Source organism: Hakea prostrata, chromosome 9 (assembly GCF_041222555.1).
Source record: "Hakea prostrata isolate BN-2017 chromosome 9, UWA_Hpros_2, whole genome shotgun sequence".
In the NCBI taxonomy this organism is placed as follows: Eukaryota; Viridiplantae; Streptophyta; class Magnoliopsida; order Proteales; family Proteaceae; genus Hakea; species Hakea prostrata.
This window is the reverse complement of record NC_142608.1, coordinates 61710685-61735103: the sequence shown is the minus strand read 5'-3', so window position 1 is coordinate 61735103 and position 24419 is coordinate 61710685. Positions and strand designations below refer to the sequence as shown.

At 37.5% G+C, this 24419-nt stretch overlaps 1 protein-coding gene across 1 annotated transcript; it reads right to left on the bottom strand.

Moving 5' to 3' along the window:
* Nucleotides 1–1207: 1207 nt before the first annotated feature.
* On the bottom strand, nucleotides 1208–23856 carry LOC149006008 (glutamate--cysteine ligase, chloroplastic-like). Its single transcript, XM_089135584.1, has 17 exons — nucleotides 23586–23856; nucleotides 23354–23467; nucleotides 22880–23157; nucleotides 21498–21648; nucleotides 21159–21266; nucleotides 15271–15363; nucleotides 13120–13203; nucleotides 12861–12929; nucleotides 12709–12779; nucleotides 12523–12591; nucleotides 8378–8471; nucleotides 8087–8176; nucleotides 7920–8000; nucleotides 7366–7458; nucleotides 6675–6755; nucleotides 6515–6584; nucleotides 1208–1506 (listed from the first exon to the last, which is right to left on the bottom strand). The coding sequence occupies exons 3-17, from the start codon at nucleotides 23149–23151 to the stop codon at nucleotides 1418–1420; spliced, it is 1515 nt and encodes a 504-aa protein (XP_088991710.1). The 5' UTR covers nucleotides 23152–23157; nucleotides 23354–23467; nucleotides 23586–23856; the 3' UTR covers nucleotides 1208–1417.
* Between the last annotated feature and the right edge of the window lie 563 nt (nucleotides 23857–24419).

Genomic DNA, 24419 nt, shown 5'->3' with positions numbered 1-24419 from the left:
GGCGAAGTACAACGATTAGCTTGGTTGTGCCTTTTTAAAGAAGCTGAAGAACGCATCTTATATGATATAGACAAAGATGGTGTCATTAATGATATTGATTCATCATTTTTTTTTTTTAAAAGGGTTTTATTAAGCCGGGGTATGGGATTTTAATAATGCCTCAGCGAAAATCGAACCCACGAGCTCTTCACTAAGAGGTGTTGATTTCAACCACTAGAACAGTTCTGCGTTGGCATTGATTCATCATTTTTACCAACATTCAAATCGTTTTTCACGCGCTTAATAAAATTCTATCATAAAAATCTCATACCCACTAGACTAATCAGTATTGCTCATGAAGTCAGGGAAGGAAAGGAAGGATTCGTAGCCATCAAGCTTGACATTTTTAAGGTTTATGATAGAATAGAATGGATCCAAACTTTTTGTTCTCACTTTGTCTCTTTATTCGAGCCCTCATCTCTACTTTCTCGATTAAACTCAATGGATCATGTTTAGGGTTAAAATCCTCTGAGCCCCAAAAACTAGCCGCCGAAGACATAAAACTGAAACATCTTAAGCACAAATTATTGTTGGACATCAGCATTGCAAATAGAACCACCCAATCTAATAATGTTTCATGACTCTGGCACTTCTCGTTCACATTTAGGTGGTAGCAGAGGGAAGAAGACGACGAAAAGAAAAAGAAGAAAAAGCAACAAAACAAACAAAAAAAACTTGGATTGGTCGCTGATAACAACAAATTATTTTTGTCTTTCATAACTGTAACCTGCATGGGATTCCTGTCAAGTTTCGACAACAACAAAGAAGAAGATAGAACTAATCTTTCTTTCCTTCTTTAAGTTAGCCACATATACACTTGCTTGTAATGAAAAGCAAAAGCAAGAAGCACCCATTTCTTGTCCTTTACATTTTCATATGATGATAAAATTAGGTATAAGTCTGTTTCAGATAGACTCGCACTTCATTTTCAAGGATACTGTTTAGAATCCTCGCCTTGATGATTCTCTCTTATTCAGCTTTAGAATAAGCTTTCCGAATATTCATTTCAGACAAAAAAGCAGTTGGGATTTAATATAGATCCTGGGGCTCCAATGGTGGTTTCAATGGGACAAAACCTGATTGAGCACAGGGAACAATCTACTTTGGGCTACATGCATGGAACCTAAATGTAGATTTTTCAAGGCAGTTAGGTAGCCATGCAAGATTCCAATAATTGAACTATCCCAAACAAAACGGTCTATAAAGTAATATACATCGAAGATTTATTTCCGGCAAATAGTACTGTAACAAGAAGAATCACCCATCACAGCATAGGGGAAAAGCAACCAAAATGACTCACCAGAGCTATGAAGTACGTGTATAACTCTATCAACTAGGAAGATATTAGTGACTAATCTGCAAAATATCTTAAATAACCTCAATAAAGAAGCTCCTCAAAAACAGGATCCACCCATTGTCCCCACTCCCCATGGTACAAATCCAGAAGATTCTCTGCTGGTGTTTTACCTAGAATCAAAAGAATTCTCATGGTTTATCCATCAGAAAAAAGTTGAGGTATAAATAGAAAGCTAAAAAAGAAATACTGCTATGAAGTAAAAGACAATAAGAATGCATTAAGCAAATGTCTAAAGTGATAAAAATTAGATCATGCAGGTGAAGCATCAGTTGAATCATTCTGTCTGGAACTGAGAAACTGAAATGGGCTCTTGGCCAGGCCTTCCGAAAGGTAATCAATTAACAAACTTATGTTAAAAACACATTAACACATTATTAACAACAAATAAATAAATAATAATGCACAAGTTTCCAGACAAATGCAATAACCCTGACTGTCTAGTCCATCACAACCATTTCCAAAAGAATTTAGTAATATTTGACTAATTGATCTATTATATGGGCGAACCCAATGCTGAAGGCTTCCGCACAAGCAAAGTCTTTGCAGGGTTTTTTTTTTCTTTTAAAGGGGGGGGGGGGTGAGCAATTTTCCTACACAACCTTACCCTGACATTTTTTGTTGAAAAACTGTTCCAATACCTTGACCTCAGGCTACAACTGTGATCCTCCATCCATTGCTGCTTCAGTCTATTGTATGTCTATCGGAAATTTTAACATCCAATTACACATGCGGGGGTGGCAGTGAAAGTGATATCTAAGATTATGGCAGATAGAATGAAAATCCTCCTCCCAGGTATTATCTCTCCCTACCAGTCTGCATCTGTGCCAGACCGTCTTATTTCTGATAATATTTCCATTGCACATGAAATGTTTCATTATATAAAAAATCAGAAAAAAGGGAAGAGAAAATACCTTTAGACATGAAGAAAGCTTATGATAGGCTTGAATGGTCATTTATTCAATCCACATTATTGAGAATGGGATTTTGTGTAAAATGGGTGGACATGGCAATGAAAACCATCAAGACTGTTTCATATTCCTTGCTTGTGAATGGGACATTCAAAGGGTCTTTCTTACCATCTAGAGGTATTAAACAGGGAGACCCTCTCTCTCCTTTTTTGTTTATTTTATGCTCTCAAGTGCTTAGTTCTGTTCTTGGAGAAGCTGAGAGAACAAGCCTTACTAAGGGGATAAGAATTAAAAACAGAGCTCCTTCAATTTCACACTTGTTGTTTGCTGATGACTGCATCCTTTTCTTAGAAGTCAAATTCCATGAGGTCACTAATCTCAAAGCATGTCTAGAAGTTTATTGTCAAGCAAGTGGCCACCAAATCTAGCCTTACTTTTAGCCCGAATACACAAGCTAGATTCAAGAGGTGGTTTTCAAGGGTACTAAAGGTGAAATATAATGGTGGTCCTTCTAAATACTTGGGGCTGCCTACTGAATTTGGGGCTTCAAAAGCAGAGTAGTTCGGTGACACAAGAGAAAAGGTCTCTTGAAAGGTTCAAGGTTGGAAGCAAAAACTTCTATCTCAAGCAGGTAGAGAGGTGCTAATTAAATCAGTTGCATGTGCAATGTCTATGCCTCATCCCACTTTATGTTACCTATGGCACATCATGATTTTATAAGGAAAGCTGTCTCTAATTTCTACTGGGGGCAACAAAGTGAGGAAAAGAAAATGCATTGGATCTCTTGGTCTAGGTTGTGTCAATCTAAGGAGAGAGGGGCGATTGGATTTCGTGATCCACATCTTCAAAACAAAGCACTGATGGCTAAGGTAGCTTGGAGACTGAAAGAGGAACCCAATACTCTTTGGGCCCAAGTGATGATGGCAATCTACTTCCCTTCAACAAATTTTATGCAAGCAAGAATGGGCCAAAAACCCTCATGGGCCTGGAAGGGAAGTCACTGAGTTGGGTCTCTTATAGGCTGTTGGAGATGGATCCAATATTGACATATGAGAGCATAGATGGATTCCATCACTACCGAACTTCAAAGTGGCAACTCAGGGACCAAATGCATGTCCATACTCTTCAGTAGTTGATCTCATAGATGGGTCCAACCGGAAATGGCGAGTGGAGAGGTTGCAAGTGTTGTTCTCTCCTGCTGAGGTTAAAGCTACCAAAAAGATTAAATTGGGTGTGAATCACAGGGAGGATAGAGAAATCTGGGGAGGTTCTAACAATGGGACTTTTTCAGTTAAGGCAGCTTACCACCTCTTAACAAATGTGAGGGAATGGAGGAAGAAAACAAAAGCATCATCTTCTCGCATCCCAACATGGGAACTAATCCTGACCTCTACTTGGAAGTTGTTGTGGAACAGCAGGTGTTACCTAAAATCAAGGTATTTATTTGGAAAGCCTTGGCGGGTGGTCTGGCAAACGGGGAGAATCTGAGAAAGCGGCAAATTCCTGTGGACTCATATTGTGGAAGTTGTGGGTATGGGGTGGAGTTCATTGATCACATCCTATTGGGATGCCCATACACTCGAGCAATCTGGTTTGGATCACAGTTGTCGTTCATCCCGAAGGGGGACCCAATCCATCTCTGGCAGGTTTGTTGGGTTAGTGGGGTAAGATGAAATTTGAATAAAAAAGTGATGAGTGGGAGGTGTTTGCACTGTGTTTTTCCCTGTGTTGGACCATCTGGTTATCCAGGAATAGTCGTGCCTTTAATAAACAGGATTGGTCCCCCCAAAGGACATTATTCTTAAAGCCCAGATGACATGCAAGGAGTTCCTTGGAGCGGTGGATGGAGCTAAGGTAAAGACTAAACTTCCTGCGCCGAGTAAGTGGACACCACCCAACATGGGCCATGTTAAAATGAATTGTGATGCCTCGTTCTTAGCTGGGCTTGACGTTGGTGGGCTAGGAGTAATTGCAAGGGACCACCAGGGTAGTCCAATCCTTGCGTTTGCTGAGCCCTTCGCTGATGGATCACCCCTAGTGGGAGACGCGTTGGCGCTTCGAGAAGCAGTTCAAGCAGCAAGCACAGCAGGTTGGCAGTGGGTGCTGGTGGAATCGGATAATGCAAAGTTGGTGAATCTGGTTCTTGATGCGGACCTAGCGATTCTTATTGAAGCCCTCAACATTGTGGAGGATATTAGAACCCTATTGAGGGTAGACAGTAGAATTTCATAGCAGTTTATTCCTAGAGAGGCCAATCTTGTTGCAGACTCTTTAGCTAAGAGGGCCCCATCCTAGACAAGTAGGATGGCCGGTCCATTTCTGATCCTTGGCTGTTGGATTTATGTAATCTGGATGCAGGGTGTTTTTCTCGCCCCCTTTCTCAATAGAATCACCTTTTACCAAAAAAGGAAAGAGGAATTCACATCCAAACTGCTATAGATTAGAACAGAAGAAGACAAGACAAAAAACAGTGCTCAGACTTCATGTGAACACAGTCAACCCTCCACTCCCCCCCACCCCAACCACCAAGAAAAATAAATAAATAAATAACACCAAGTTTTAGTGGGCCAGCCAAAACAGCTTCTAGAAAATCAAAAAAGAGCTGCAACCGCTTGTCCCCTGCATCTGCAACTACTGACCAGATGAGCTGAGTTTTGGGAGTTTCTTCACCGCTGCCGGAACTTTCTTCAGTCCTTGTTTGATGCCTTCTTCACCAGTTATGCAAGATACCATCCACCCTTCTATTCTTAGTTTGTTTCTTACAAAAATGAGACCAACTTCCTTTCTACAATCTGGCCACCAGATTTGGCCCTAATTTGCCTAACCTGGACCAGCGCTCAACCTCCACTCCAGCCTCATCACTTGGCTGAATTTAGAGCTTCAGTCCATTTCCTAAATTTTGGTTTGAGGGCCTCGATTGTTATCAGTTGACTGGTCTACTATATAGTGGGTATTTGGATTAGTTAGCTTGCTATTCTACCCTATTGTTCATCCCGATTGATGTTAAAGTCTTACTACACTCTAGGGTGGAGAAGTGATATTCTACGTCAAGTTTCTATAGCGCTACAAGTCTGAACCATTACTTATATTTGACAAGGAAGATGAAATCGTAAAGTTCCTTGCTTTGCTGGACAGAAAGATCTACTCTTTTTCCTTGATTGATTCGATTCTTGAGGAATATTTTGATTGGTACAACCTAATGGAGAAATGGAAGTGTAGGTTTGTTTACACCTGATTGACTGGTTATCCTAGAAACTGGTGGAAAATCCATGAAGAGAGACTCATCACTGGAGAATGCGAACCTAGGACTTGGGAAGAGATGAAGAGCTGGAGAACAAGTAACCTACCATACCCCAAAAGGCACTAAACACTTCGAGCATCCATCAGGCAAGCAATAATCAAGAGGCCTCTCTTGAGCAAACATTTAAGCCAGATTTGGTTGCCACCACCCTCTAACTCCAATGGGCATTGAAGAAGTTTAAGATTGATGAAATACTAGAGAAGAGACATCCAATCAATGAAATAGTACAAGCAGTTGAGCACAAATTTCAGTCAGGAAGAGTCAGCCTTTTGATGTTTCAAATGCTGACACTTACATTGAAGAATTTGGAGCAAGCAAAGTTGAGGTAGTGAGCGATGTGGAATTTGGTACCACAGTCGATGAGATGGTTGAAGCAACAACTAAAGTGATTGAAAATCACCAAGAAGAATAATCAAAAGGGCTCTACGTCACATCAAAGTTTGAAAAAATCAAAGACACAAGTATAGAAGATCCAATGGACATGGCCGATGATCTCGAAGTTAATTACATAGAGTTTGTGATCTCTCCTGAATATTCTGAAGTGAAAGCTCCTCGTTCAAAAATTACATTCCAAACATCAGTGAGCTGCCAGACTATTATTTTGGCCTGAAACTGGATGTGAACCACACAACATAGCACATCCCTAAATTGTATAAAATTTGAGGACAACACATTAAGATCATAATATTCATGGCAAAATACTGAAGAAATGGCATGCAGTTAAACTGTAGATTTTTATACACATATGCTCATTTAACCTTAATGTTCAAGAAACCCACCATATCAACCCCCCCCCCCCCCCCCCAAAAAAAAAAAAAAAAGAAAGAAAGAAAAGAAAAAAGAACAAAATCCAGGGAAAAAGAAAACCAAAACTAGTTAAGAATATATTATTGAAGTTGAAATGATTACCTGTCCTTACCACCTCAGCCACTTCTTTCAAAAACCCTGTTTCCTTATAGCCTCTTCTTTCCAACCCATCCTGTGACACAGACACACAGTGGATGTATATATTATGTGGTATCCAATTTAGATAGTTGAACTTCTGATATTCACACAGATTGAAAGCTACCTTAGCCAACTTCACAACTTCTTCTGCAACATGCCTTACCAGACCATCTCGAAATGGTGTCTTTAGACCAGTCTTTGGTACCTACAACACTTGGTAAGTGCAATTAGATCATCTGTGCTGGTCAAAACTGGTATATAAATAATATGATGTTCATATATATGGAAAGTCAAAACAAAGAAAGAACACTAAGACGCCATGAAATAATTCATTCCTGGCAATGGGTGCAAAATTTGAGAGAAAAATAACCTTGAAATTTTGTTCAAACTACCAACTTCTAAGTCTGTCAAAAGAAATCAAGTATTCCCAAATGGGGAAGTTAAACATTTATTCTGAAATTTACTCATGTTCTACAGCTTTTTCATAGTCTCATCTTGGAAATCCTCTAAACTGCTTCCATACTATGTCCAGTAGATAAATCCTTGATCTGATACCCAAATGTATGATGAATAGTTATTCTAGAAAACAGGGAAGAAGAGAGTTTTTAGCCCCAAAATCCCCAGAATAAACAATTATGCCCACTGTGCTTTGGTCCATTTAGTTTTCCAACACAGTGCTTATTTCTTTGATTCAAGTCGGAATTTTGTGGGGAAGGTTAAAATATACAATTACTAGGAAAAAGAAAATCAATGCATCATACAAGGAGATGCAAACCATTCAATCCATATTCATGGGTGGCATCATATTATAGTACCTGATTTCTCAGCATCTGCCTTTCTTCTGCAGTCCAATCAGCGGTCATATCAAGAACACTTTGTAGTGAAACATCATCATATAATATTCCCACCTACATGTGATACAGAACAGAATTCATTAGTACAGCCTGGCCAAGAAGCCAGTCAACAATCATGTAGAAACTGAAGCAATACATGCTACAACCAGTGGACAACACTTTCATACCAACAGACCCACATCTGATAATTAAAATCCAAACAGTACTGTGTGTGCAAATATAAGCACCAAAATTAACTCATAAAGTATTGAACCATTGTCTTGTGATACAAACAATTAAAAAGTTAAACAATAGAGGTGCATTCTAGTTGCGGACTCCCCAGTTGCACCTTGTAGACAGTTTCAAGTATCATGCTTGACAAGGCACAAGCCCATTCATGAATCCCAACAATCTAACATACTATCAGGGACTTCCAGCTCAGAGATGTATATTCTAACCAGCGACTGAGTTAGCACTAAGTATTTCAGTTCTAAAAGATTTAATTAATTACAAAAAATATTGAGAATGAGAAATACCCAAAATGCTGGTAACGCACACAACCTCCTCCAAGGACCCCCATCAGCTCCCCTCATCTCCAAGTACCTCTTCAACCTGACCTGAATTAAAGAGCATCACATCCCTTCATTTAGGCACTTGTATTGGATAACAAACTCATTTTAACCCAGATCACCTCCGATCTAACCTCAGGGAAAATTGTTGTTAGGTGATTCTCCCAATCATTAAGCGTTGGCAACTCGCCTGGAGCAGCAGGAAGCTTGCCTGCCATGAAGTCCTGCATGTATGTACTGTAACAAGTTAGATCTGAAACAAACTGCTAGCATCTGACTTGACAAAAGTCATGGTTAAGATGGAAGAAAATCCTCCAGACCAATATCAGGGTATCTTTACAGAAATAAATATAGACCCATATGGGAGTATGTTCACAGAAATAAATATAGCATCAACAAAAATGAGATCAGGGATAGATGGAAACCCGGAAAGACATTCCAGTACAGTCAATATACTTCTTATTCCGATAAACAAAATACATGGGAACATCAAGGGCATAGTCAACATACTGCTCAAACCTGCAAAAGAAGAAACTAGAATTCTAAGAAAATAAAATCTCAATGGAATACAGAGATGATGGAAAAAAACAAAAGAATTTCTCAAGAAACATGGATGAAAAAGAAGACAAATTCTTGGTGTACTATCATTCTTTATCAGATCATATAAAAAGAAATTCAGGAACTGTACAAGCATATAATCTTTGATAAAATCAAATGATTCATGAAATGGGTGGAGAACTCTTGCTTCAGATGTCGAATCCCAGATAATCTTGCTTTAAGGTCTTTCATTATGGGTTTGAAATCTCTCCTCTCACTAGTAACTTTTCTCAACCAATTCTCTAATTTCTTTCCTAACAAGTCCTCCCCCACCACCCAGAAGCTCACACAAGAAATGGACATTGGCAGCAAAAGACAATTTGTACCAGTAATCCCCCCCCCCTTCAAATGTCATGAGTTGTCATTTTCAGGTAAATTAACTACCCTTCTTCATGGATGAAGCACAAGCAAGGACTTGAATATCAGTATCAGCTACCATATCATATCAACAACGCACAGGATATGCTAAAGATACAAATGGAAATGATCAAGAAATGCAAGTGTTTATGATGCATGTAAAAGAGAGTTTTTAAGCATAAAATAACTTACTATGAAATATATAACAAACATACATGTCATCTTCAGTCAAGGATTTGTGTTATTTTTTAGGCCACTATTGTAATGGGCCTCTTACAAGGGTTATAGTACATGTTAGCTCATAGTTTTGACCTAGTTTTTGAGAAAATTAAGCTAGCTTGGATCTTTTTGGGTTTCTATTTTGGTTTGTCTCTGTTCTGTACAAGAGCTTTTGAATACGTTCCAGAAACTCTAGGAAGTTTCTATTTTTGGATTCGTTGGCTCCTGCAATTAAGAAACTAAGATTTGGATTGCGGTTATAATAGGTTAGGTTTAACAATGTACCAACTCCCAATTCGAAAGTCCAAGCTCCAAGGGAAACTGGAAAAGAACCTTCCAGTTTCATAGACCAAGCAGCCACAAACTACCAATTGATGTGGGACAACTCTACTCCCATTTGTGACCATGGAGGCACTCAGTGTATCAACTACTCCCATCTTTAGGCCATAGTCTCCAGCATGTTTTTTGCACAGGTGACACACTCCAATACCATTTGATGGTGTCAACCCAAAAGCCTGAGCTTCAGGATCGAGAGACCCTCCCAAAGTCATAGTGCACCAGCCACAGACTACTCATCTTATGTGGGACTGAAGGCCCCCCTCTCATTCCTAGCTCTAATACCACTTAATAGCATCCAACCTAAAGGCCCAAGCCTCCCAAAGTCATAGTGCACCAGCCACAGACTACTCATCTTATGTGGGACTGAAGGCCCCCCTCTCATTCCTAGCTCTAATACCACTTAATAGCATCCAACCTAAAGGCCCAAGCTTCAGGGTAGAGAGGCCCCTCCAAGTTCATAAACCCAGTGACCACATACTACCCAATGATATGGGTCAAAACTCCCCTCTCATTCCTAGCATGGTCCCACATGGGCAGTGCATGAATAACCAGATCTAATACCATGTGAAGATATGACGATATGACAGAGTCAAACATAAAAACACAACCTTCAAGGTTGATGAGTCTTTCCAATGTCATAATCCTAACAACTGTAAACTACCTAATTGATGTGGGAGTGTAGGACTAAACTCCCTTCCCGTTCTCACCATGGTGCACAATCACCACATCAGCTCCTCAGTTTGGTCTGTAAATAAGGACACATGCTGCAGTAGAAGTGGTGGAACGAATTGATGAAGAAGAAAATTAATGGTAAAATGTTGTGTCCATTTGTGGTCTCTATAAGCATGGCCGTATTAAAATTCCCAAGGTCATGGCCCAGTTAATTAAGTGATTTTAAGCTGCTGTTCTATTCCTTCGCTTATGCTCTATTCCATTATTGATACGTCAATTCAATTTCTCCTTTTTGCATATTGTGAATGCTCCATTTTCTAATCTAATTCGCCTTATCATTCTAGATGCTGCTGGTAAAGTGTCCAGGTTGATGTGATACTTGATAATCAAGTTTCTGTTATCAATTCCTAATAGTTTTGATGTAGATAGATGAGCAGCATGAGCTTAAACCTTTCCAACAGCAGTTCCTACCTACCTGCCCTGTTTTCTTATAAAATCCCCATCTGATCCTATGACACCTTCTAGATTGGAGATAATAATCCCATATTTTAACCATCAATAAGTCCAAACGAAAGGGTGAATTAGTTATCATTTGGAGGCCAAACTAAAAGCATTTTGTTGCAGTATGGCCATTGGTGGAATTGGTTTTATTTTCTCAGGACTTTACTGGAAGTTGTTTGCCTCGACGGTGTCATCTCACTGCAGGTCTTTATCGGTTTCCCCTATTTCATCCTTCATTCACTGCCAGAGGGCATCTTTTTCAAAGTTCCCTCCTCACTTCTACTTTCATGAACTTGAGACTGAACTAGAAGGAAAACATACTCTGTTTCTAGACATGAGTGGTTGAGACTTGAGAGTTGGTAAAGCAATTCACTACCTCAACGGTAAAACTACAGAAGCAACAAGGACAAGCCAATTGATCATATAAGGGCCAGGACCACATGTAGGATGTCAGCATTCAAGTTGATTCTGCTGGAGACACTTCATGTATCTAAAAATAAACAATTTAGAGAGAAATATATTTGGAAAAAGACAGAAGCGTGAGAAAGCAAACATAATTATACACCTAGGTCAATACTACAAAGACTTGTCTCCATGTCAAGGTTTATTTAGTTATTCCTAAACCTGATAACAGTGTCAGACACCAATAATCATATCTATCTACTACACAAGAGCTCGCCACATATAGCTGGCTTTTGCCTGAAAGATCAAAGCATTGGAGAAACTCTTTACGACACCCTCATTCCTATAAGTCAATAAATCATAATATAACCAAATGGGTAAAAATGAAGATACTGGTGCTGGATACACAATGGTTACAGGTTTACAGTAAAGGTATGATTCGGCATCACCTCAGGTCATGTTTGAAATTAAGAAAGTCATATCAGTGCAATATGATCAGGAAAACCTGTAATTGCAAGTTTTCGCTAACTAAGGTTTGACCAGGTCTTCCATATAGATTGGAGGGTGCCCCAGTGAATAACTGCACTTTAGTTCCGGATAGCTTGGCCCATTTTGCAGCCCGGGTCCTCAATTACTTTTTGTTCTTGTTTTCTCCTTAAAGAACCCTGTGTATTGGATTTCTCTCCCGTTATAACAATGTCAGCTATTTGACAACCACAACATCCAGATCAACTGTAATATTATTTCCACTTTTTAAGCTAAAGATGAAGCAGATAAGATAAACTAGAACAACGTATAGAGGTATTAAATCCGAGACTGACATGCATATACATCTCCTCAATTTCACAATTAATTGATCCATTTCCATAGCAGTGCCTCAGATTTCTGGAAGCATGGAGTCATTCAGCGATTATTTTGTATAATAGGATATATTCAAGGATAGAAGAAAAAGATGAAGCAGATATAGCACCTCCATAGTCCAAAGTAAAGGCATCAGTTCAGCATAATTTTAACACAATCAACATATGCTGCTCAGCATCTTATGTGAGATCATTGCAGTAAAGCACAATGTTTATAACTTTATCTAGATAAATATTAAACTTGGTAGACTTAATTATTTATCTGTGACAATCTGCAGATAATAAGGAATCAAAAACATCCAACCATGCCACAAGTACATAAATTGTCATGCTTCCATTACTGGAATAGAAAATTCTAATTAATATGTCATATGACTTCCTAGCAATTATTTATCGAAAATGGAAAAGGGTAGAACTAAGCTCCAGTGCAGTTTAGACATTTTATTGAATTCAGTCTTTTGCAGGTAATGAATTATTTAGGTCCAAGAAGGAAGTGCCAGGTGAAAATAGCAATAAACCTACAAGAAATCAGAAGCTACAAAACATAATAATAGTAGTAGAATTTACAGATTATCACAATGGTGAGACCATTTAATCATAAAACAAAAATACAACATACTTACCCAAAGGAATCATCAAAGATGAAAGGAAGCATGCCAGAGCGATTGTTATCCGTGTCAGTCCAAATATGGCTGTCATAAATCTTAAAGAGTTAACACAACTCCTGAGTATACATGTCCCACCATATAGGTAGGACCATATCACCCAAAAAAAAAAGGGGTGCAAAAGTTTAAGGTTACTAAAGACACCTTCTCATGCTTAGATAACCATTCGGCTTGCCTTCAGTGAAAGGTGAATTCGCAAACAGTGCTGTTGCAATCTGTTTCATATGTAATTCAGAAATTACATAACATGCAGTCACAGAAACTTATAGAAGAAAAGAACCGAAAGAGTTACTCACCGGCTGCAAAGCAATACCAACACGAAATTTTCTAATCATGTCGAGCTCAGAACTGAAGTCCAAATTAACCTACCAAAGGAAATAATGGGAAACCATCATTCAATCCATTAATTTTAAGTCTTACATCCAAAATTGAAGAATTCATGAAAAAATTTCAAAATCATAAATTAAAATAGAACGTTTTGAATCATCTAAGAATAAGCATCTAATAATTTTATCTAGCAAGATTAAATCACCTGAAGTTTAATACTCATCTCACCTGAACAGTACATGTCCTAAACATCATGTCAAGCCCTAAGGAACCAACTTTGGGCATGTATTCCCTCATGATTGCATATCTTGCCTGTGCCATGTTAGTAATGTATCTAATCAAACCATGCAGTACAAAATAGTGTACATGAAATAAAGGCTAGAAAGTTAAAACTTCATAAAGTAAAAATAAATATGGATCAGCTTTGCATGACACACAGAAATAGGAGTAAATAAAACAAAGGAGTTGACATTGTTAAAACTTCATAAAGTAAAAATAAATATGGATCAGCTTTGCATGACACACCAAAATAGAAGTAAATAAAACAAAGGAGTTGAAACCTCATTGTTAAAAAAATTATGGATCACTTTTGCAAGACAGCAATAAGACCAGGTCACCGGAAGACCCAAAGCAAGACCTATCAATCCCAATAAAAAGTCTGTGCTGTAGCCCAATTTCATTGGAACTCCCAATAATCTCCAACCACTTGTTTCAAAGATTTTGCGAGTTCTTAGTTCACCTGCTTCATGTACTAGAATGCACTCTTGTATTCTACAGGATTCCAACCCTTGCAACAGAGCCAAACTAAAACATCATCATCATCATCTTTCTGTTCCTTGAGAAAAAGTCATCCAAACTGGTGAGGACTTAAAAGTAAGACCTATGAGGAGGAAATAGATGGTATAACATAAGTACCAACAAAACTATGAACTCAGAACAGAATGTTTTATAAACAGCATGACAAACCATGTGCCATCTACTGTAACAAAATCACTTCTATTCAAGCAACCAAATGCAGAAACATCAACTCAAAAGATTTAATATTCAATTGGATTACACCGAAGATCAGCCCTAAGCCATTAGTTATTTGCACATCCAAGGTGAGGGCCATTGGTGTATGCTATTTGCAGATGTTATTCTTTTGATAGACGAGACACTGGAAGGGATAATGTGAAGCTAAAATTATGGAGATCAAGCTTCCATAGGTTTTATGTTAAGCACAGAAAAGAAGGAACAGATGATATGCAACTTCAGTCAAACCATGAGAGGCAATGAAGTGGGCAAACTTGAGAAGCATGAATTATTACAAAGTGAATGCTTAAGATACTTGGGGTCAACCTTGAAAAAAGAGGGTGGTGTAGAAGATGATGTTTCCCAGTGAAAGTAGGATTAATGAAATGCGGAGCCGCTGCAGGAGCTTTATGTGAAATCTCATGCCCATTAAGCTTAAGGAGAAATTCTATAGGACAGTAGCCAGCTATGATATATGGGGCAGAATGTTGGGCAATTTAGAGGAGTATATAGACAAAATGGGTGGCGGAGATGAGGATGTATGGGAAGACCATGAGAGGTAAGAGTCAGGAATAATTGTTTCAGAACCAATCTGGGAGTTGCTCCAATCTAGGAGAAGCTCCATGAGAGCCACTTGAGGTGGTATGGGCATGTCCAATGGAGATATGTGCATGCACCAGCAAGGAAGAGTGACCAGATTTAGTTTAATGGAGCTAAAGGTACATGCAAGTCTAAAATCATGATTAGAGTAGTAGTCAGGAAGAATATGCATGTGGTGAGGCACTGAGGCTAAATCCTAGTATGTCCACATACAGAATTTTTTGAAGAACAAGGATTCATGTTGCACACACCTTGTAGGAGATGTTCCTGGGTGCTGCTTTTGTCTACTGCTCTTATTCTTGTTCCTAGTATGACCACAGTTTGTTGGGAAGACAAGAATTCATGTAGCTGGCCGCTTGAGCCTTGTAGGTCCTAAGATGTTGCTTTTGTCTATTACTCTCCTTCTTCCTAGTATAACCGCAGGTTGTTTGGGGGACAAGGATTCATGTTGCTGACCCATTGTAGCAGATGCTGCTTTTGTTCTTCTTTTTATCTGTGTCTTTTGCAGGGTTATGTTGCCATCCCCATTTAGTTGGGATAAGGTTACAGATTTTGTTGATTTGATATTGACAAAATTGATTTTTGCTAGGACAATCAACTTAACCACTTCATAACATAAAACAAATTTAACACATAAAACCAATTGAGCAAATAAAATTTTGTCAGATTATACCATTTCTCCCAGATAAATGTATAAGCCATGATGTTGGACATGAGTGCATGTGTAAGCAAAGAATCCAAAAAATGGATAAGAAATATAACTGATACCTTTGGCATAATTGGTATGTCTTTAAGGGCCCATTTAGGTTGAAAACCAATTCCTAAAAATCCAAATCTCATCTCCTCAGCGACAGCTTTAACCTGTATAACAATAGAATGTGGAGACAGTCAATAGAAATTCAACATTATCTTTTTCTTTTGTGGAAGCAAAAACTTCTATGAGCTTTTAGCAATTTACTCACCCTTTTCCTTGCAATAGAAGCATATTTCCCTTGATCAAAAAAGAAGGCAAATACAACATCAAGAACCCAAAATGTCCAGATCAACCAAGTAGGTAGTTGCAGCATAAGACTATAAGATTATAAGACCATCAGAAGTTTATCTTTGAAGGACTCTTGACCTTTTGTTTCTTATTCACTAATGTGATGTACTTCTACAGAAGAAATGCCTATCATTAGCACAAACAAGAATGTTTGAGCATATTAGTTAGTATTGAATATGCATGGTACTCACTCTCTGCCACAGTCAGGATGAACAGTTCGGAGTACAAACAAGGGCATGACATTGGACTTCTAAAAAATATCATACCCATAACTGCCCACTTTGAAGAATAAAAAAGTACCACAGAATGTAACCAAACTATTTAATACACTACCCACTATAATATTTAACCATTCTCCCCCCAACCCCAAAAAAAAAAAATCACGTCTCTCCTCACCTTTCAGGTTAGGTGTTTAGAGGGTGCCAGCTAAGTAGGGTCTATGGATCACCACAACTGAGTCAAAGCTATTCTCCCATTCTGAAAACACTTAACATGGAAGGGACAAAATGAAGATTTCAACAATTTAAAGTGATGATCTGATGAGGACATCAGTGAGCAATTCCAAGTTTACCGGCGACACCGACGTAGAGATCATCCCACGACAGCATCTATGTGGATCAATGATGAGTTTGGAGGTTATCAAATTGCTAGGATCCTATGGTTCAATGAGAAACACTGCTCATAGACAGTTTGTCATGTTACTTTCTTTAGTCTTAGTGGGTTGGGTAGTAGTATACTATTAAAATATTTTAATTTTATGTTTGAGTCTTTATGGGCTGGGCCTAGAGTCTATTTTGGCCCAATTTTTAATTATTTTGAGTTTGGGTCATATTTACAACTTAAGTTGGGGTTATTTTGGGAATTAAACATGTAGTGTTGTGAGGAATCAATTTTTTTATTTAAAGCTTGTATGGAATTTGTTTTTGAAAAAATCAATGAATGAAAAAGTTTGAAAAAAAAGAGCTCACGTTGCTTCTCTCTCTCTCTCTCCCTGGCGGAACCAGCACTTCCCCCTCTCTCCCGGTAATCTCTCTCTCCTCCTTCCACCCTTGTTTCCCACTAGAAAAATTCCCCTTGCTCTCCTCTACAAAGATCTACTCTTTTTTTCCTCAAAAAAGACCTAGTTGTTCTTTTTTTTTTTTTTTTTTTTTGCATTTCTTTTTTTTCTTTCCTCTTTCCCTTATACGGTAGTCTAGTTGTCTTTTGTTAGTCTCCCTTCCCTTCTCTTTGTTTCTTTTCTTTCTCTCCCTCTCTCTTATCACCTACTCTCTTTCCTAGGATACGTCTTTACTTCAAAATATTTTTTTTCTCCTTTCCTAGGATTCACCACTACTTCAAAATATTTCTTCTTTCTCTTATTTTTGTTCCTAGATGCTTTCTAACCCCTGTTTTGCAGCCAAGATCAGCAGGTAACATTATCTCTCCCAAAATATTTCTCATTTATTCTTTGGCAGTAATTTTGTTTAAAACAAAAACTTCCCAAGACTCCCTTTACATTGTTAATTTTTGAATTCCTTGTTAGAAATCTGATATTGATTAGGACAGCTCTATTTTTCTTTAAGTTTCTTAATTCCCTTGCATTTAATTTAGTGTTATGGTGCCAAGATCCCCATCCCCTTGTTTCCCTATTGATTCTTGTTTAGTTGTGCTTACCAATAAGACTTATTGTGTTTATTTCTCTACTTTAGCTGTCTTACATGCATGATTAATCAGATTTCAAGTGCTGCAAATTCCTTTCTTTACTATCTGTCAAGAATAGGTATTTAATTCTAAAAGTCTAGTAGCCCACTTTGTAGGTCCCCTAGTTTCTAGGGTTTCTCCTACATCATGATCCCAACTACAATTAGTGCTATGGAAAAAGGGTGTAACATTTTATAACTTAAGATTCTATGAAATTCAGCAACATTTTATGGAAATTAAAGCATCCCATATAAAAACAATCTTAGATAAATCCACTGACATAGATCAAAACATGAAGAAGAAAAGATAAAAAAAAAAATGTGTCATATTACAGTTCACATGATAAACATGAATAGCGTCACAGCCCCGTTGAACCAAGTTTAGTGGGCCAGCATCGAACCAGATCAAGCCAGCTGACATAGCTTTTACAAGATCCAAGAAGAGCTGGAAGAGTTTCAATAAACTGGTCTTTGACCAGTCAAACTCCAGCTGATGCCTTGTAGTTTTATATTTTATTAATATATAATTTAGTTGTCCTTATCTTTAGAAGGACGGAACATTAAACCTTCCATAGTTTTCTATTTCCACTGAGTTTCTAATTTCAACTAGTTACTATCTTTTCCTTTCTGTTTTTGTAAACTAGCCTGAATCATTATATAGGCAACCTTTGAGAGTTTGATGATGAAAACTAATGATAGAATTTTGGACGCAATCCTTGCACTTGACCCTAGGGAGGATGTTCCCTGTTCGACAGTTGAGATGGCTGTGAGAGACAGACCCAGAGAGCTAAGAAAAATCCTATCTTAATTTCCATCTACTAAATTTTTTCTTCTTGAACTTTAGAATCAATTAGTGTCTGCAAGCAATCATCAATCATACTGTAGAATGGTTCTTACTTGAACTACTCGTAATCATCTGTGGCCTTTTAGTTCTTTAAAATTGGCAGACAAACAGAATACCAATGATCTAACCCTAAGTTGACAAGGACCAACTAGGGGCCAGTCTTCCAAGATCTCCGTCAGCACCTAGACTGAACTTAGGAATTAAAAAATTCCTAGTAGGAACAGGACTGGAGAGTAAAAAGCTGATTTCAGGAAAATGGCTAGGAGGCTATGGAGATAATATGGTCCAAAAGGAAAATGGCTAGAAGGCTATGGAGATAATATGGTCCAAAAGGGATGAAGGTCTGATGGTTGGAGTGGGCCACGCAGGTTCTCAGAGAAAAATTCCTCTTCTACTAGAAGGTATTGCAGGTTTTCAAAACAGCAGCTTTGTTTGAACTTGAAATTTTTGGTATATGGGGGTTAAATGGGGCAGCAAGGTGGATCAAAGGTAAGCTAAGATATGGGGGTGGTGGAGGATGAACTCAGGAGGATTCAAAGCTGTATAGGGGCTGTAGTGTCTCTATGAAAGTATGAATGGGGTTCTCCAACAATAACACAAGCCTCACTCTAATCGAATGGGGTTTGCTGCATGGATCCTTGCTGTCCAGTCATATCTATTCAAGGCCATGCTGTATACAAGGCCTAACCCATGCATATCTTTTGTCACCACTTCTCCTAAGGTTATCGCCCTGGCTCTTTTAGTTACTTCAATCTAGACTAGGACACCCTTCCAGACGGGGGAATTTAACGGCTTCTGTTGAACAATGTCGTGCTACCTCAAAACAACTTGTCGTAGCTTGTCATTTGTCGCAGCTACTCCAAAACCATCTCTTGTATCATCATTTCTTACTTTATCCTTCCTAGTTTTGCCAATTATCCATCTCAACATCCTCATTTCTGTTATACTAAGTTTATCTATATGATGCTTTTTAGCAGCCCAAAACTTTGCACTATACATTACAGTTTTAAAGGAATATATCAATCAAACAAAACCCCAAAAGCGTCTTTCCACTTCAACCATCCTATTTTAATTCTCTAGGAACATCATCTTCTATATCACCATCTTTATAAATGATTGAACCAAAATAGCTAAATAAATGCTTTGCAAAATCTCCTTCTAATCAAGTTTTACTACCTCATTGTTTAAAGCCTTTTGACTCCAAAGTTGATCTCTATGTCTCTAACTTGGCATTAGTTTCTGTTTGTGCCTCGTCTACCAAAGAATATCATCATCAAAAAGCATACACCAAGGAACCTCATCTTGAATGTCTCTGGTTAAATCATCCACGATAAGTGCAAATAAATAAGGGCTTAAAGCTGGTCCTTGATGTAACTCAATTGTAATCAGAAATTCACCACCTTGGCCCTCCACTGTTCTTACACTTGCCAATGAACCATCATACATATCCTAACTATTTACTTGAAACATTTAACTCCTAACTATTTACTTGAAACATTTAACTCCTAACTATCTAATGACCCAATCATAAGCTTTTTCTGACTCAATAAAGACATATGAAGATCCTTCTTATGTTGTCTATACATTTTCATAAGTATCCTAATAAGTAAATAGCTTATGTTGTAGATCTTCTTGGCATAAAACCAAATTGGTTCTCTATAATAGTGGTTTCTTGTCTCAAACTAGTCTCAATTACCCTCTCCCATAAATTCATAGTGTGAGTCGTGTGACTTATCAATTTTATGCTTCTCCAGTCGTCCAACATTTTCATTATGCTTATAATCATATTAATTGGTCAACAAAGCTAACTCATAAGTTCATAGACTCTTCCATACTTCTAGTGAAAATTCATCTCAACCTTGTGCCTTGCCCACTTTTATTCTCTGTTGAGCATCATTTACTTTGGATATCGTAATTCTCCATATATATGTAGGAAAATTGGTGCCATGGTGAATACTCTGATCTTCTAAGACACCACTACCATGAGTATGCTCAATTAGCAGGCCACAGAAAATAAAAATTACATAGGAAAGAAAGGCGATGGGGATTTGATCTCCTTGCTAAGGCAGAAGCTTGTCACGGCAGATCTGTGAGGACTAATTCCACACACAGCATGAGTAGGAATTTGAGCACCTAAGCACCCATGATCCTTCTAAACTTAAAGCACCAGTGGAACCAGCACTTGGATTTTAAGCAGCAAGACACAATCAGCTACCTGGACTTTAAACACCAATGGCTCAGTTGCCCGGACTATAAACACCGCAAATTATCTCTCTAAGAGAAGAAGGCCACAGCCAGACATGCAATCAGCGACCTCAATGATCAAGTTCGGTTTCAATTATAGAAACTTTATATAAAAGAGTCAAAATAGACTACTATAAAAAGGGAAGGCTTAACAAGATCCTACTAGACTCAAAAGAAAATCTTAATTACGTTCTACCAATTGATAGTGTACTGGTCACATGATAACTTAATTGGACCGCACTGAACCGGTTTAATTGATCTAAACCAAAACAACTAACATAAACAAAATAAATAAACTACTTTCGTACTCAACTTAATTACCCATGTTTTAGGTCCATAAAGTTGCCTAATTACAATGGTAACCCACCGAATGAAGGTCCAACCCATACATGTATCAACCCTAGGTTGTTTCCTAACAAAATAAGGACTTATTGGTGTTAGATCCACATCAGAAGGTCAAAGCTGCTGAAAGAAAAGGGAGGGCAGGAAATTGCACAAGCAGAGCATAGAGGCACTAACAAATTCAACTATCCAGTTCTCTCTCCCAAATAAAATCATTTATTGGAGCAAATATCTAATAAAGACCAAGTTCTCACATCTCAGTCAGGGATCCTAAACAGGTCTGGCCTGGTCCAAAGAAGTGTTCATCATCAAATGTCTATAGAAACTTTACTGTGTTCTATTAAGCCTCTAAAAAATTTGGTCAATATAAAAGCAAACTCATCTATAAATTTTTTTTTATAGCTATACAAGATAACCAAATTTTAATGTCCCAAAACAGTCAAGAGAAACATGACGAAGCCAACTTGATGATAAAGCAAATAGATGCTCAAAAAAGTCATCTAACCTGATATAGGTGTGAATTAACCTCAGCACAGGTTTGATGAAGTGTTTCAACAGGTGCACCACTGAGCTCAAATTGGCCACCAGGCTCTAATGATATATTTTGCTTCCCCTGCCAGTTTTTACGTTAAATTCATCAAGTGAGGTATATGAACAAGAGCATACCATCATTGCATCCACCAAGGAACAGACACTTAAATTATGACCTGCCTTCGCATAATTCATATGCTGCTTGAATATGATGTCTTCAAAAGTTATTAATCTCAAGACACCAATTATAAGCATTAAACAATCAAATATTAATTTCCAAAAATGTATAGCATTAGTCAGGAAATATTTTCACCTGTTTCAGTCCAATAATGTGGCCCCCTTCTATTACTTTATCCCAGTCAAATCTCTCAGAAATGCCATTGAGCAAGTGTTTTATTTGCTCATAATTCAGTGGACGTAAAGTTTCAATCTCAAAACCGAACTTTTCATGTTCAGTACCAATCCTGCAACAGAAGTTAAAGATTTCACATAAAACCAGACATCAGAAACTGGTATAGGTACCAAACGGAAGATCAAATCTATTCCTTATAATAACTAAATGGTCTGCATACGAGAATGCGCCAAAACCAAGTAAATATTAAGAAAACTTTTAAAGCATTAAATTCCCCTCTTGATTAGCAACAAGGAACTTCCTTCACTGGCTTTTCTCAACACAAACCACACCAATAAGACATCATACCACAAAGAACTCCCCTCCAGACAAGCAACTTAAAATTTGCTTCCATGATTTTTCTCAAGACTAACCACAATAAAATACCATACTAAACAGAAAACTGGACTCCTCATGCTAAACATATTATGAAAAAGAAGCAAGAAAAGAAATGAAAATAGTCAACTAAAGTACCAAACCCATAGGCTAGGTTACCAAGCAATAGATCTCCCCCCATTGTACAATACTGGGTAGAACAGCAAGTGAAGTCAACTATATGGACCCAAATAAGCCACCCAGATACTTTAAGCGGGTGGTGTGCTGTGCGAAAGACTTACTATATTCATTGAAACTTTACATAGGACCCCAGAAACCAAATGGAAACCACCATCAGAGAGGGAGACCTAACTTCCTGTTCCTCTTTTATAGGATTTTAAACAGATAAGTCAAATTGGGCTTCAGTTTTTCCCACTGAATCCCCTATGCTTGGTGCAACCTTGTTAGTCTGTTACTAACCTTGGAAAAAAGTCTTGTATCTAATTGGAAATGACAAGAAACAAGACAATGTTGATGATTTTTTTTTTGGGGTGGGGGGGATGTGTTAGTGGAGTGGGAAGTGTATGTTGATGATGATATGAAACTAAGCCAAATAAAAATAACAGATGATACATAAGAACATCAATTGTAAAAGAAATCTACAATAAAGGTAAAGTTCAAGTACTTACCCATACTACAAAGAAAATAGATTGTTCAATATTGAAGGAAAATTCATAATAGGTTTCATAATCAATTTACATTAAGCCGCAGGATTCAAGAGCATGTACAAATAGCTACAAAGAAGAAAAAAAACATTCTAGAAATATTTTGACCAAAAGAGTTAGATTACTAACTGGACATGATGCTGGAAAGTCCTAAACATTAACCAACTAATAAGAATTAAAAGTATACATGCGTGTTGATTCTTCATTTGTTTACATAGAACTTAAGCACCGAATAACAGAAGTAGGAAGGCATATAACAAATACCTCCAGTTTTCCTTTGGCTTGCACCCAGAAGCAAGGTATGCTACAAGATCCTCTTTTGTCAACGGTTGTGTGGCAATAACTGCATCCTCAGTAGGAGGGCTAGCAGCAACTATTAATCTACAACCACGTTTGCATCCTACACCGTTCAAATGTGAAATCCCAGGTGTTCTCTTCGGGAAATTAATTTCTTCCACATTGTATCCAGACTTAACTTGTGCAATCTTGGAGGAGACAAGGTATGATAGACCAGTCTGGGAAATGAGGGCCATCATGTGTCTCTGAACAACATGCATACACACAAATTTGTTAACCTGATTCTCTAATGCAGCAAGAAAACACAAACAAAACTTGGTTGGAAAATCATAAAAGATAATGATAGAACACAATAAAACAACGATGTGCATAGCAAGTCAACCATACGGAAACTCTGTGAATTGAAAAACTGCTGATGAAAACCAAGAATATTGTATATACCACTGTGTTCAAAGCGCGAAGTGCATCAGAAGTGCTACAATCATAAAAATTTTCTGCGCACAACAGCAACCATTATGCAAGCCTCACCAGACTAAGCAATCGCAAGGAACATTTCTGCAAATTTGATAAAAATTCCCTCCTAGTTAACGACAGAAGAATTGATTTTCTTTAAGATAAATTGGGAGATCGTATTGAAAAGAGATTGGGATTGATTAGCTCAAGAAAGTCTTACCTTAAAGACAGAACAGTTGTAACAGAGTACTCTCCCTTGAACACAGAAACACAACCATTTCTTCCTTTTAACGGTGTCAATCACCTCGATTTTGATTACTCGACCCGGTTTGATTTAGTAATGATGGTCTAAATCTAATTCAAAAATGTTTCCTTTTTTTTCTGAAATAGTATAATTCAAATTTGATCACTAAATCGAATTGGTTATAGAATTTACACAGAAAAAGATAAAAAAGAGGGTTGTAGAATTTGATCAAACTGAATCTGTTTGGGTTTCGATTCAGATACAGTTCTTAAACAACTCCTTTCGAAAGAAAAAAGATTTTAATTATTATTGTTATATTTTTAAATTAACAAAACCTTGAAGAGCTCAAAAATAAAAGCTCATAAAATTATTGTTATATTTTTAAATTAACAAAACCTTGAAGAGCCCAAAAATAAAAGCTTATAAAATTATTGTTACATTTTTAAATTAACAAAACCTTGAAGAGCCCAAAAATAAAAGCTTATAAAATTATTATTATATTTTTAAATTAACAAAACCTTGAAGAGCCCAAAAATAAAAGCTTTTTAAACTAAAAGATTAATTAATGTTGGTGTTTTTTAGGTGACCCTTGAAATATTGATTTTTTATAACATTTTCAAGATTACATTAATACACAATTACAAGGATCCTCTTTCTCTAAAATAAAATTTAAAAAAGTAATAATAAAAATTCCAAAAGATAACATTTTTAACTTTTTTCCTAGACCATCTATGTTGGGAGGTGGACCCCACAATATACGACTGCCACTTTGGTCACCTAAGCTGACGTGTTTTCTCAAAGCTTTCTACA

Excerpts from the sequence above, each read along its gene's own strand:
- LOC149006008 (XM_089135584.1), bottom strand. The coding sequence starts at position 23,151 with ATGATGGCCCTCATTTCCCAGACTGGTCTATCATACCTTGTCTCCTCC. Across the intron at positions 21,267-21,497 it reads ACATTATTGGACTGAAACAG|GGGAAGCAAAATATATCATT; the intron begins GTGAAAATATTT and ends AAAAACTGGCAG. Across the intron at positions 12,930-13,119 it reads TTAGGACATGTACTGTTCAG|GTTAATTTGGACTTCAGTTC; the intron begins GTGAGATGAGTA and ends TTCCTTTGGTAG.